At 36.3% G+C, this 13,898-nt stretch overlaps 1 protein-coding gene across 1 annotated transcript in view; it reads right to left on the bottom strand.

Moving 5' to 3' along the window:
* LOC137396342 (thyroid receptor-interacting protein 11-like) overlaps positions 1–13,785 on the bottom strand; it is a 57,720-nt gene extending 43,935 nt beyond the window's left edge. The window contains exons 1-4 of the mRNA XM_068082572.1: positions 13,698–13,785; positions 10,858–10,934; positions 10,147–10,257; positions 4,992–5,133 (exon numbers count right to left, since the gene is read on the bottom strand). Coding sequence (XP_067938673.1) covers positions 4,992–5,133; positions 10,147–10,257; positions 10,858–10,934; positions 13,698–13,785 — 418 coding nt within the window. The remainder of the gene's footprint in view (positions 1–4,991; positions 5,134–10,146; positions 10,258–10,857; positions 10,935–13,697) is intronic.
* Positions 13,786–13,898: the final 113 nt, after the last annotated feature.

Genomic DNA, 13,898 nt, shown 5'->3' with positions numbered 1-13,898 from the left:
TAATAATAGCCACATTCTTATGTCCGTTTGAAGCCACCCTAAGAACATTAGGAGAAAAGGCTGCCACACACTGGAATCAAACTCAGGTACTTGGTTCAACAGTCGGGCACGCTACCATCTGCACCACTCAACCACCTTTCCACATCTGAGAATAATTGTGCACATACTTATTCTGACAATCTCCCACGGCATATAAGACTGCTAGGGTACTAGTAGCAGTCCTAGTCCAATAGCAATAAAATTTAAAAACTATAAAGGTATGTACAAGAGAGCAGATTACACCAATGGAACAGAAGCAATCAGAACAAACACCGACATACTAGACTGACATCAAATGCGGGTGACCAAAGCATCCGGGTCGTAAAGACCGACCTGTGTAGCCATAGTTTAGATGCAAAACTTATTTTAGGGAGCACCAGCACTAGATTAAACATCCTGGGTTATACTAAAATACCTCCATATCTCATCAAGTCTCATTAGTCAAACACACACATATATGCTAGTGAAAACGACTGACAATTATTGTAGCATTGCAACAAATTTATGGTCGTTAATAGAGATGAGCTCTTCAGGAATATATCTAAAGTAGTATTTTGACTCCAGCTGCGGCTACTTTATGTGTTTTAACGAGTACTTTGTGTTTTAACAAGAGCTCCATGGTCAAGGGCAAGTCACTTAGATAAACCACTACGGGGTTTTTTCGCTTGTTTATGCTACTCAGAGACAAATTCTGACCAAGACTAAAATGGCAGACATACACTGAAATAGAAGAACTAGCCCGAGCTTTAGACTTTGGTTGGAGCCGCCATGGATGTTCGAGCGGACAGAGCGGCAGACAAACGGCTTTCTCAATACTAATCACGATAGTACAAGTGAAAAATCATTGAAAGGTCATCCTAACCACATATTCAAATATTTAAGAACACGAATATTGTTTAAAAAATGAAATTGGATCATTAGTGAAAAACTCATGCAAATTCCGCATGCAAACTCAAGAGCGAAATCCTATACATAGTGCTGCACATATTGCACATGGTGCTATACATATTGTTGCATGTACATTTGATCTCCAAATATATCGAATATTGGAGTTGTCTTCTTTCGGTATACAGTGTTAGGCTTTAACATGAACGATATGAGAAGATATTGGTTAACATCGATTGAAAAACAAGAGTTGTCCTCTCTTTACAATAAGGAGAATGGACAACTCCAGTTTTGCAAAATAAAATAAGCCGATATTTCGATAAAATATCAGCTTATTTTATGGAAATGAACAAGTTTAAGGAGAGTAAGTTGAAGGAGCACACTCAAATAATGCAAGGACAATTGTCAAATGAAAGCTGGCGAGCATTACAGAAATATCACGCAATTTCTTGCGTAAAGTCAGAAAATCTGAGCAGAGATTGACTGTTTTAGTTTTTTGCTATGTCACATTTGCTTCACTGAATGAAAACATTTCAAAAATGAATTTCTCCAAAGTATATGATTTAGATTAAGATATAAACTTCATAATATATATAAATTGCAAACTATTATTGTAAAAACCAAAAGTTCATATCATGCAAAAAGCTGTTAAACAAATACGTAAAAATTTCACAAATGAATTTGCCTTCAAATTCATGCAAAGATTCTTTAGCATGCTCTGGTCTTAAGATTATTATAGCTGTAGACAGACATTTCAGAGCATACGTCTGGCTTAATACTTATTGTTGGTTATAAAAAACTAACCAATATTTATAGAAACAAAAGTCACCATATGAGTCACCATATACGTAAGACTTACTACTCTCAGCACACGTACACAGTTACACACGTACAGACTATGATTGTAATCTCTCGCTACTTCACGACTTACCTTTCGCAGTTTTAGTACTTCGCAGTCAAAAAATGTCCATTAAAAGTAAATGAAAATTCACTAAAAAAATACATTAAAAAGATTGAAACACAAATATACTGTACATACATAAAATACATACATAAAATACATACATCTCATGCATTAGAAACATCTAACTCCTTTTTCCCAATTAACCCAGTCAACCGCATGTTTGAATATTTTGACAAAATGAAGTTTCAACTACGCCCATACTAGGTAAGTGCATTCTCCGGCTTAAAATACTGGGACTTAATATATTGGAACTGAAAATGAAATATAAGCTGACAGTCACACAAGATAACTTCAATTTATTTACTTGTTATAAAGGAAATAAATACAATATTGCTAGAAAGCAGTTAGGTGTTCTGGTGTGATAACTTGGCTCATACATATGCTCTAAAACATTAGTTTCTATTTCACGGATTTTCACTTATTACGAGGGATGTTGGTTCCCATTAAACATGCAGAGTGAGGAGTTACCATATGTAGATGATAATATCAGAGTACAAAATGTGGTTTATGATGAAAATTACTCCTTTATGCTAATAATTGGAATGTTCAGTGGCAGGGCATACAGAAGACTGTGATAGTTTGAACTAGGCTTGTAAGGAAAGTCAATTGAGGAGTTGCCTTAACATATTATAGTGAAAACTGACAACTCCAAATTTCAACTAAATATTACTCACACGGTTTGTGCTTGTTAACTCAAGAAATATTTTGTAAATAGCTGATCACTCTCTCCACACTTACTACTAAGTCTGCAAGGCTAACCATACACTCTTATATAAAAATTGTTTTGTTCTTAAAGGCAGAAAGGGGCGCTCGAGTTAATATGCTTGCTTGAGTAAGCATTAAAGCTCATCTTCCAAGTGAACTGAATAGATTCTCTGGAATTTTTTTTTGCTGCAGAATTGAATTGGCTCGGAGCATCCTGCCAGTAAGAATTGAATTGAGTCCTTACTGTCACCATAGATGAATTGCCTCAAATCTCTATTTTCAACAAGCAACACGACTCGAGTCAAAATGCACTTATGCTTCCCTTTATTATTACCGCAATGATGGAAAATCCATCTCGATCAGTAACATCTTAAGTAACCCAAACTGTTACTTGATACGCACCAGAGCAAAGATGTCAGTGCAGTCCCATGTTGCCAGTCGCACACGTTTTACAAGACCTCGACATCACTGCGGATATTTTATTGGTCGTTAATATGCACTAAACAATAACATAGTTTATCTCTACGGTTTTCATACGTACTAACAAAAAGCTTATTTATAAACTTTATAGCAAAAAAAAGAATCTCTAGTGAAATAGTTGATATTTGCTATACAAACAGTCAATAAACTCAGCTAAAAATGTGTAGCTAATTAGCGATTGTGAGTTATTGCTATTTTTATATATTGTTATAGGCCAATTTTTGTAAGAATTGATAGAGAATTGATTTTGTTTATTTGGGAGAATTGAGCCATTGAAGTTAGGATAGTTAAGGAATTGAGAATTGAATTATGTTTTTGAGATGAATGGTGAATTGAATCGATTCATACACGACGTATGATGCAAAAGAATTGAATGGTTAATTTTTTGATGAGAATGGAAATGACTCCAATCATTTTTCAAAGCCTTATAAAAATCTCTGGGCAAAGGTAAAAAGGTCTGATTATACGCGCATATAATCATGCAGATTCACCTTTACGAAACCAAATTGTCACACAAAAGCATGTTTGTTCACACAGCAGCAAGTGTTGAACCATGTGAACATAGCGTAAGACATAGTCAGATAAGACAGACAACTGTGTACATATCCTTAAAGCACATAAATTACATAATTATTTTATTGTATATTTCAATACATCAGAGTCTTGGCTTTCGAATGAGCTATTGTTTGCCATGGTGAGGCAGACATTGGTTGGTGTTTATAGGATTTCCCCAAAGTTCTACCGCGAAAAAGTTTACTGGCATAGTCTCGAAAATTGTGACGTCACAATTCTCATATTCGTTGTTGTGTGCTCTTACCGCTTATTTATCAACTACGATAATGACGCCAGTAGCAGGCGAAGGTAGGACAACTCCAGAGAACAAATGAAGATGACAAAGGAATCAGTGTCATTAGTTCTCCATGTACATATTATTTCTATGATAAGTACCTCAGACTCCAAGAACCATACTATATTTTCCCGATGATATTATGCACTAGCTCTTTATTTTTAATGTGATGTTGAGGGTGACGACTGACTAATTAATTTCAAGCATTGCGTGATCTCGAGAAAGTGCGATTGACATTTAGTCTTCGGGCCACGCAACCGCAGGTCATAATTTAATTGATGTGATTTCATTACCTTTATCAACAACAGTACATTTATTGAAGCATAATTAATTAACCCATAACATGTGTTTGTATTGGTCGGGCGTTAGCACGATCGCGGGCATTGTTTATCTAGAATCTTGGTATATTATTAGCGCTCTCCGGGTTTAACAGCACCGATTGTCACAGAAAAACGCAGCCTCAATGGCAGCGAAAGGGATCGCCGACCTAAGGCTAAATGAGAATTATGACGTCACATTTTGAGTACCTGAACCAAGTGGTTTTTTGCAGGACGTACTTTTGACACCCCGTTTTTCATAGTTCTATTATTCTTTGTGTATTGAATATAGGCTCATTCGAAAGCCAATACTCTGATGTATTGAAATAAATAATAAAAAAATTACGTAATTTATGTGCTTCAACCATGTTTCCAAAATTCGTCTTTGACTAAAATTAGCAAGGTCATTGCCAACAAATAGATTGCGAAACCACCTTACTAGTCTATTTAAAATAAGGATCAGTGAACTTGTGTGAACAGGTGTTGACAGGTGCTAGCAGTTGCTAATAGGTTATAAAAGTATTAATAGGCAGGTAAAGCTTATACAAGACTTGAAAGTGGCGTCAAGTGTTTTAGCATAAAGCTATTACTAGCATCAGCTTCATGTCCTGAAATGATTGACAAGCTCTGAGTCGCATCACAAGTTCGACATCGCTTACCTAGACAATAGCCAACCATGATTTTCTCTTCATATAGAGATATACAGATCTTGAGATACCAGAGCCCATGACTTCCTAATACAACTAATAATTACCGTTAGGCTGCGAATGTTCTGATTGGTTGAAATGATGGTAGTGGCTTCGGCCTCTCTCCGGTGGGTTATGGTTAGAGACAAGGAGACTTTTGTTGGACTCATTGAGTTCTTCAATTGTATGCTTCAGACTTTTTAGTTCCTCCTAATCAAACATAGCAAACTGCTAGCAGGTGCTTGTTAATGAATAGGCGTATATAGCTCATCCTATTTCACCTTTTCACTGCCATCCATGTACAAATTTAGCTTTCGATCTACTGCCAGTCATTTTATTGAAAACTGCCGATTTTGCAGCATAATACTTATACACTTTTTTCAATTTCAAACACTATTTAGAACAATTTTGTTACATATTTTATGTTGCAAACGTATTAACAAACAGAGCTATGCAAAAAATTCAATGCAACTATATAATGTCCCTTGCTAAAGATATGTGAAGCTACGATCGCTACGAAGCTATAACGATCCTCTACAATGTTCCTTACTCTTACAAAACTATTACTTTCACCACCATCAGAGTCAGTGCTGTCCTTTTTATTGTCTGAGTATTTAATGAAGTCTAAATCTAAATCGGCTATAATGTCATCAACAAAAGCTCTTCTTTTCTAACGCAGAAGACGCTTGCAGAAGTCGTATTACAACTAAAAAGTTTGATTGTCAGAAAAAAATGTTCGTTTTTGACTTAGAATTTCTTGATCAAAGGATATAATTTGCTTCATGAATATAGGGTAAATTTTTAGAGAAATATTCGGACAAGACTCTGAGCGCCTTAAAAATACAATGATTGTTGGTTACATTATCCTGAATAATTAATATAGCCGGAATAATTAATATCCTACGGAACTGTAAATTTCGCAAAAATGCGTCTTCGGCAGTCGATCATAGATATAGCATAAACTATGCTAGGGCAGTGAAAAGGTTAATAGAGAGATACATATGACACCTTCTGTGCTAGTAGAAGCAAGTATTAATATGCGAGTATTAATATGTATGACTCCCTACTGTCTAAGCTGAGACATCTACTAGCATGTGCTTGTTGGTAACTAGATAAATGTTGAAAACCCCAGGTGACTCAGCACAATCTAAGCTTAATTAAAGGTTAACTTGCAACAAAATTCACATTACAGTTATTTGATATGAAAAGATTTACCATGTCTTAGTCTGTTGTGTTGTAGGCGCAAAATATGTGGGAATGTGATTGCAACCTCTTGAAAACTAAAAAAACGAACAGGTAATCGCAGCCACACGAGACCGCCGTAGTTTGGATTCTCTTTCCAAAACGGCTCAAATGTGACGTAGTTGTGGGAGATGGTTTCTGTTTATACTTTCATGCAACCTTATTCGTCGAAATATTTTCACAAATATACTTCACGCATTCAATAAAACCATGTCTATTGTTCTTTCGCGTCTATTTTATCGTCATTGTAATGCTGTCACTTTTAGCAGTCATATCTTAAAACTTACCGTAAAAATACATTTAATTTTTTAACCTTACCTCGAAGGAGTACATATCATTGTCTGATAATCAAGACGAGCTTATTGGTCACCTGTGATAATTGAAAAGTGCTGCAAAAATTATTTGCGAAGTATTGGGTCACATGATCAGATTACGACTTGACAATTAGATCAAGCCGAAACAAAACTGTAAAATAGAGAGCATCTATATTTAATACGGGGTGTTCGGTAAAACCTGAAGTGTTTGTCATAAACTAGTGCTACGATAAGTTCTATATTGAGCTTTTTATTGGCATTTCAATTCACGTGAGAACATCACGTGACAAGACAATAACCAAACTGTCATGACTACGTCATCGAAATAAACAGATTCCAAGCTTCGGCGGCTTTTCGTTTTTGAGCTTTTAAGAACTTGTAATCACATTTCCACATGTTTGGCACTGACAACACAACAGAGTAAGACATGGTGAATATTTTGATACTAAATACATGTAACTGTAATGTGAATTTTGTTGCAAGTCAACCTTTAATTGGCACAGGTTTGGTGATCAGATAACCAATTTAGGTAATATTGATGCTGAACCTGATATCACTTCCATAACTTTTTTGAATTAAATTATCGACAGACTGAAAACTTTGATGAACAAGAAAAAGGTCTAGTCCAAAAAGTAAAATCACACAGCTAATAAATTGTGGAGATGCAAGGGTTGCTATTCTCGCAAGACTGATCAACTATCGCTACCATGTCTAAGACTAGTCGTTTGACAGATAACTCTTCCTTTGAAGTTTTGAGATTATAAGATAACACTAGAAACTTTTCAAATGATAAATTTTACGAAGTCACGTAAAATCACTTTCTATGTCAAACTGTCATAGTATTTGCTGTTGAATTGGGTTGAAAATTAAAATTTTAAAGATTTATGATGAAAAAGAAGAGAAACGTTGGTGGCCTGTTTGGAAATGAAACCAGGGTGAATGTCTTCATGTCCTGAGAGCAATTGTTATCTAATCTTTACTATGATGAGTAGTCCATCTGTTTGAACCCAGAGTTGGAGGTTGGGAGAAAAGATTGCATCGAATGGAATTCGAACTCCGTGACATTCGCCTTAACTTAGCTAATTATCTGTCTTCCAGCATATCAGAATAGTTGTGGCCTCATTACTCTCCGCGCTATAACAACACACCTGATGATCTCTCATGGTACACAAGACAGCCAGGCTACTAGCAACACACCTGAGGATCTCTCATGGTACACAAGACAGCCAGGCTACTAGCAACACACCTGATGATCTCTCATGGTACACAAGACAGCCAGGCTACTAACAACACACCTGATGATCTCTCATGGTACACAAGACAGCCGGGCTACTATCAACACATCTGATGATCTCTCATGATACACAAGACAGCCAGGCAACTAGCAACACACCTGATGATCTCTCATGGTACACAAGACAGCCAGGCTACTATCAACACATCTGATGATCTCTCATGATACACAAGACAGCCAGGCAACTAGCAACACACCTGATGATCTCTCATGGTACACAAGACAGCCAGGCTACTATCAACACATCTGATGATCTCTCATGATACACAAGACAGCCAGGCAACTAGCAACACACCTGATGATCTATCATGGTACACAAGACAGCCAGGCTACTATCAACACACCTGATGATCTCTCATGGTACACAAGACAGCCAGGCTACTATCAACACACCCGATGATCTCTCATGGTACACAAGACAACCAGGCTACTATCAACACATCTGATGATCTCTCATGGTACACAAGACAGCCAGGCAACTAGCAACACACCTGATGATCTCTCATGGTACACAAGACAGCCAGGCTACTAGCAACACACCTGATGATCTCTCATGATACACAAGACAGCCAGGCAACTATCAACACACCTGATGATTTTTCATGATACACAAGACAGCCAGGCTACTAGCAACTAATAACTACCTCAGAGTGATGCTGATGAAAAAACTCTTCATAGAATACTCTTGGAGATTTGTAAGCCAAATTTGTGCAAGCAGTTAAAATCTTCTTATACATGTACATATTAGATGTGTCACAATAGTTTTTAGCAATATTCTTTGAAAAGGTATTGTGAAAAATAATTCCCGACAGATGGAAATTTGTTAAAGTAAATCTACGTCATAATTTCCTGCAATTAGCTAAATAGATAAAATTTGTGTGTAATGAGAAAAGCTTAATTCAATAAATGCTCACAAAAGATTTCTGTAAGCAGGCTTTGTCAGGATGGAACTATGCCTTGTTCACACGAAAAAACCAGCTATCTTTGAAACGGTATGCTTTGCACAGGGTCACATAATGATACTAAAGGCGAAAAAGGACTGCATATCTTTAGGCCCTGATATAAGTCATAATAGCTAGTTACCCAAGTCCACAAATCTTATCATATTTTGAAATTACAAATAAAATTATGCAGAAAAGCTTTCCCAGTGTTTTATATGCAGAATAAATAATTCAAATCATACAACTTATGTATCAGTAGAGTAAAACTGTAGTTATTATCTTTTGTGTAAGTGAAAGGAGGTTTTAAGAGGTCACTACAATAAAGCTGGAGTTATCAGTTTCTGTCTAAGTGAAAAGATATTGAAAGGTTATTAAAATGAAACTGGAGTTATCAGCTTCTGTCTTAGTGAAAGGAGATATTGAGAGGTCATTAGATTCAAACTGGACTTATCAGCTTTTGTGTAAGTGAAATGGAAACGAGAGGTCATTAGAATAAAACTGGAGTTATGGTCTTTCGTGTAAGTGAAAAAGAGACATAGTGAGGTCATCAGAATAAAGCTGGAGTTATCCTCTTTCGTGTAAGTGAAAAGAAGATACTGAGAGTTCGTTAGACACAAACTGGAGTTAACAAATATTCTGTAAGTAAAACGATCGCGAGTACTAAATCTAATAGATATACAAGCTGAGCCAGAGTAAATTTAAAGAAATAACACTAGAGAGCTTTAGATTAGCATCTCTTGGATTACTTAGCAACTAGTTCATGTGAGAACTGCAAAACCAGTAAAATTATCTGTAGCTGTTTCTAGTTTACAAACTTTGAATTAGGTGAGTTTAGAATGTGTGACGATCTTTCTACTAATAAGTTTATGTTAAAGCTATGTAAGTCATAAATATGACTGCTATGTTACGCTACACGTGTATTTGCACAAGAGAGAACAACTATGCATTAAGTTATTTATATAAGCAAACAAGAGCAAATGTCCAGTTTTACAGTGTTATAAATGAGCTAAATGGATGAAGATGAGTAGGCCTACTTATGTAATGCAGCGCGACACTCACTTACAGAAGTTAGAATATACATTAATCAGACTTAAGATTCACATTCAGTAGATTATAAGTAAACAGTTCATCTTTATATAAGTTGCATGCTTATTCTTATTCTCTTCGACCGCTCTGTCATTTTATGTACAGTAATTTGATAATAATAATCTAATGCATCTATTGAATGCAACTACATGTATACCAGGCTGTTAGTATCCAACTTCAAATATATATATGCAATTACCTTATGCACATATTAGACTTGCTAGTCAAGTTCTCTAGTAGTCACTATATTTGTGTTCCATGTCTCAAAGAGCTTCAGTATACTCAGGAGGACAAATGTAAGACCTCAATGGTGACAAGAATAGACAGGTGCCCAAATGAGCCTCACCTCTCTGTCCTGCAGCAGGCCCTTATACTCTGCGCTCACCGATGTGATCTGTATTTCAGCTGAGTGCAGTGAATCATTCAACTCTGCAACCTTACTTCTCAGCATCTCATTCTGCAAGCAACAAACATTAGTGAGCTGTTCAAGACAACATACTTCATATTACCATAAAAAAGCTAATCATGTGGAAACAAACCTTTATTGTAAGGGATGACACCAAGTCCTCCATTCAACCAATAATACTACCCCTTAAATACAACGCAGCAATTTCAATGAAATGCATTCAAAAGGTGCTTCGGGATTCTCAACATGTCATTGAGAGGATTACTCATAAAATATATATGTGTTGTTAAACTTGGAATAATCCTCCACATGAACTTTCAGCGATGCGTGATCAACCCGGCCGTTACTCTATCCATACAACAATCACACTTCTTGTGAAACATGAGTCTAGTTATCATGGACTTGAAACATCAAAATATTTATAATGACTTGGAACCACAAATTTTCACACACACGCGCTTATTCACGTATCGACTGGGTATCTGTGAACCCATGTGTACCTAAAGCAAGATAAAAGACTAATTGTCTTTAAATTTTCAAACACCTTACGAGTACCTCCTACAAACAAAGAATCCGCAAGTACTTATATATGTCTCTATATATGTATAACATATATACATTATTACATTGTTTATATAACGATGAACTGACCTCTCCTCTGATAGATATGTTCTGAGCGTGTAGTTCATCTGTCTTCTTCTGCTCTACCTGCAAGGCTGTCGCATGGTCTACAAACAATAAACATCTACAGTATGTTTAGCTTGTAACAGAGTAGTAAAATTATTTCCCAATCCATATTTGTACACTTCACTGTAAGTGTAAAAAGACTTCACTGGCTAATAGCCATAGGTACAATATAGAGAAACAAACTGTCCAATCATGCTTCTTAAATATCTGAATGTAAATGAATTGCAGTTAGATATATAAAATTATCTCACAAAGAGGTATGTAAGTGGAATTTGCAAACAAAATGAAGGGAGCTGAACTTCATATAATTTACATGTGGAAATACACTGAAGATACGCCGTCAGATTTGGACACATTTTAAAAAAGCGTGTTGTCTATCTTTCTATTTTGACAGATGAAACCTATAAATGAAAACATTTTGGTGTGCAGTGTGAGTGGCTGAAGTTTAATATGAGATGCAATACCGCTAAGTGCAAATGCAGAATGAAGTGCTGAGTTGTACGAAGTTGAATAAAACAACCAGGGTTGTGACGCATTACAACTGCACTGCGTCATTGCAACACAGTAATTTGGCAATCAATTACAATTTCCTAATGCGTAGTAGACATTTACTGCTGTACTGCTTTAGTAGCAGTAAATGTCTACTGTGCATTAGAAAATTGGGCAGTCAATTTTCATCAGCAATTGACTGTCTGTTTAATAGTTCCTATTGCAAATTATCGCTGCGCATCTACTTTCATCATGCATTACCCGAAACCCAGCAATTCATGCTAACTGCAAATGCGTGTTCTTGAAAACTGCATGTGTACTGCACATTAGTATGAAGTTGATACTGTGGATCATCTGAGCCTGCTGGATTTCCAAGCATCGATACTGCATTGTACAAAATTGTCAGATACCACGTTGAGCAAGCTCATGAACTCGTGCTTTAACCCCCATATCATTTTAGAATAGGGAGTCGGGCATTATCACCATTCCGATAATGAAAATGGGATTTTTGTATTGTACTTTAATCAACATTACATATATTAAAAGTATAATGAACCTTCATTTCTACCATATGCAGCATGACAATTATTGCGATCAATTTGTTTAATAAAGTTCTGTGATGGGTATTCATGAAAATGTGCTGTGCATGCATGTAGCCCACAATATAATACAAAAGTTAGTACTGCACTGCGAAATGCGCACTAGCAATACTCCCACCACATCCAGCACTACACAATGTGCAGTAGGCACCGCGTAATGTACCGCGTAAAGTACGTAATGCAATACACTGCATCACTGTGACATGTTTTCATCTACTACCGCACTGTTAACGCAACTACGTAGATATCAAGGCAACAATTTACTGCAATTTCAATGGATTTTACATATGAACATCAGTGAGTACTTATCAATGCAGTTATTATTTATCATAATTGTTTATCGTATTTATTTAACCCTCAAAACAATTCCCTTTACAAACTACAAAGCATCAAGTCCATTGGTGAGACAGTGTCGAGAACAAAAAGATTAAAGGTTAAAAATCAAACTCAAAGTCACTTGTACTTCCACACCAATATGAGGATCTCATTGGTACTTACGCTATATATCTGCTGAATGCATTTCTTTTATCCAAGCAAGAGCTTCATTACACATATTTTGCAGCATACTGTAAAGTACTAGCACAGGGAAGCCCAACAGTCTCATTCGCTTGTGTAGTTTTTTGACAACAGTTGAGCATTTATTTGCATCTGTTTGATGAAATTCAGCTGTGCTTCTTTTGCATTCATGTTTTATGATCATAAACATAACATAAACATCTATTGCTTAATTAAATGAATTGGAACAAAACTTGTTCCAAGCCAGATGTAGAAATCTTACTAATACCTAGGGATTCGCCAGTTCTTTCAGAAGTCAAATTTTCATCTTTCAAATGCAATTGCTGATCCAAGCCTTGCGCTTGAGCCAATAATAAAAACTCAAGTTATGACAGCCGATAGCAGTCTGTGCAAAAGCAGATAATACTGGAAACATCCAATATGCCGCTCTAGTGTAAACGAAAGATATCTCAAATGTTTTTCCTGATATGAGCAAAGTGCTCTATACAAATACAGGTTCTTTGAAGAGGACATCTTAGCCATGAGGTTCCCGACTCGTCCTCAACATTTAAGAAAAAGGGGCAAGTAGGTAACAAAAGCACAAACTCTATAGTAGCTGTCTAGGCAGCAGTTCAAAATTCTTCACGATTTGCAAAAACCATCAAAACATATTAAAGCAAGAAATTTAGCCTCATTAAAAATCACCTGGCAACGGGAATCACGCAAGTGTACCACACCGGACACAATATACGACTTACCATGCCATTAAATTTCTAAAGAAAAGTATGTGCAATAGCAATGTAATGAAATAATGCTTTTCAATAGGCTTAGACCTATGCTACACTATCTTGCTTCGTCTTCCTTCGTAAGTCATTATGTAATTGGTTACCACGTTCCTTAGCGGTTTCATACGAACGCATGTATTTTCATTACTCATACATGTACACCTATTATATCATATGTCTGAGAATATCAGCGCAATTCGTTTCTATTTCACTTGTGCTGCGCATTAGTGCAACTAGCCAATATCACTGCACCTCTCTCGTCCTATAGGCAACGTAAAGCAACTTAAAAAAATAGTCGCGTAAATTATATAGAATAGTAAAAACGAGCTCTTTATTGTCTGTTACTCATATCGATAAAAAAACTAACTTGTCGACTAGGTGGCTTCATGCACATATTTAACCTGCTATTTGTTATTACGGGTATACATGAACTGACCGTCAATTTCTTCAGTTCCTTCGGTCAAGACATCTTTTGCCATAGAAGACAACTGCTCCGTCAAACCACCCCACCATCCTGTTGCCATTACTAATGGACTTGGATAATATGTTTAAAAAAGAGCAGACGTCATACGACAGGTGATAATAATAAAACTCCTAGCCAGCATTTTCTACCGCTGCCAACGCATCTGCGGCCCTG

This window comes from Watersipora subatra, chromosome 5 (genome assembly GCF_963576615.1).
Source record: "Watersipora subatra chromosome 5, tzWatSuba1.1, whole genome shotgun sequence".
Lineage (NCBI taxonomy): Eukaryota > Metazoa > Bryozoa > Gymnolaemata > Cheilostomatida > Watersiporidae > Watersipora > Watersipora subatra.
This window is presented reverse-complemented; position numbering and strand designations above follow the sequence as displayed.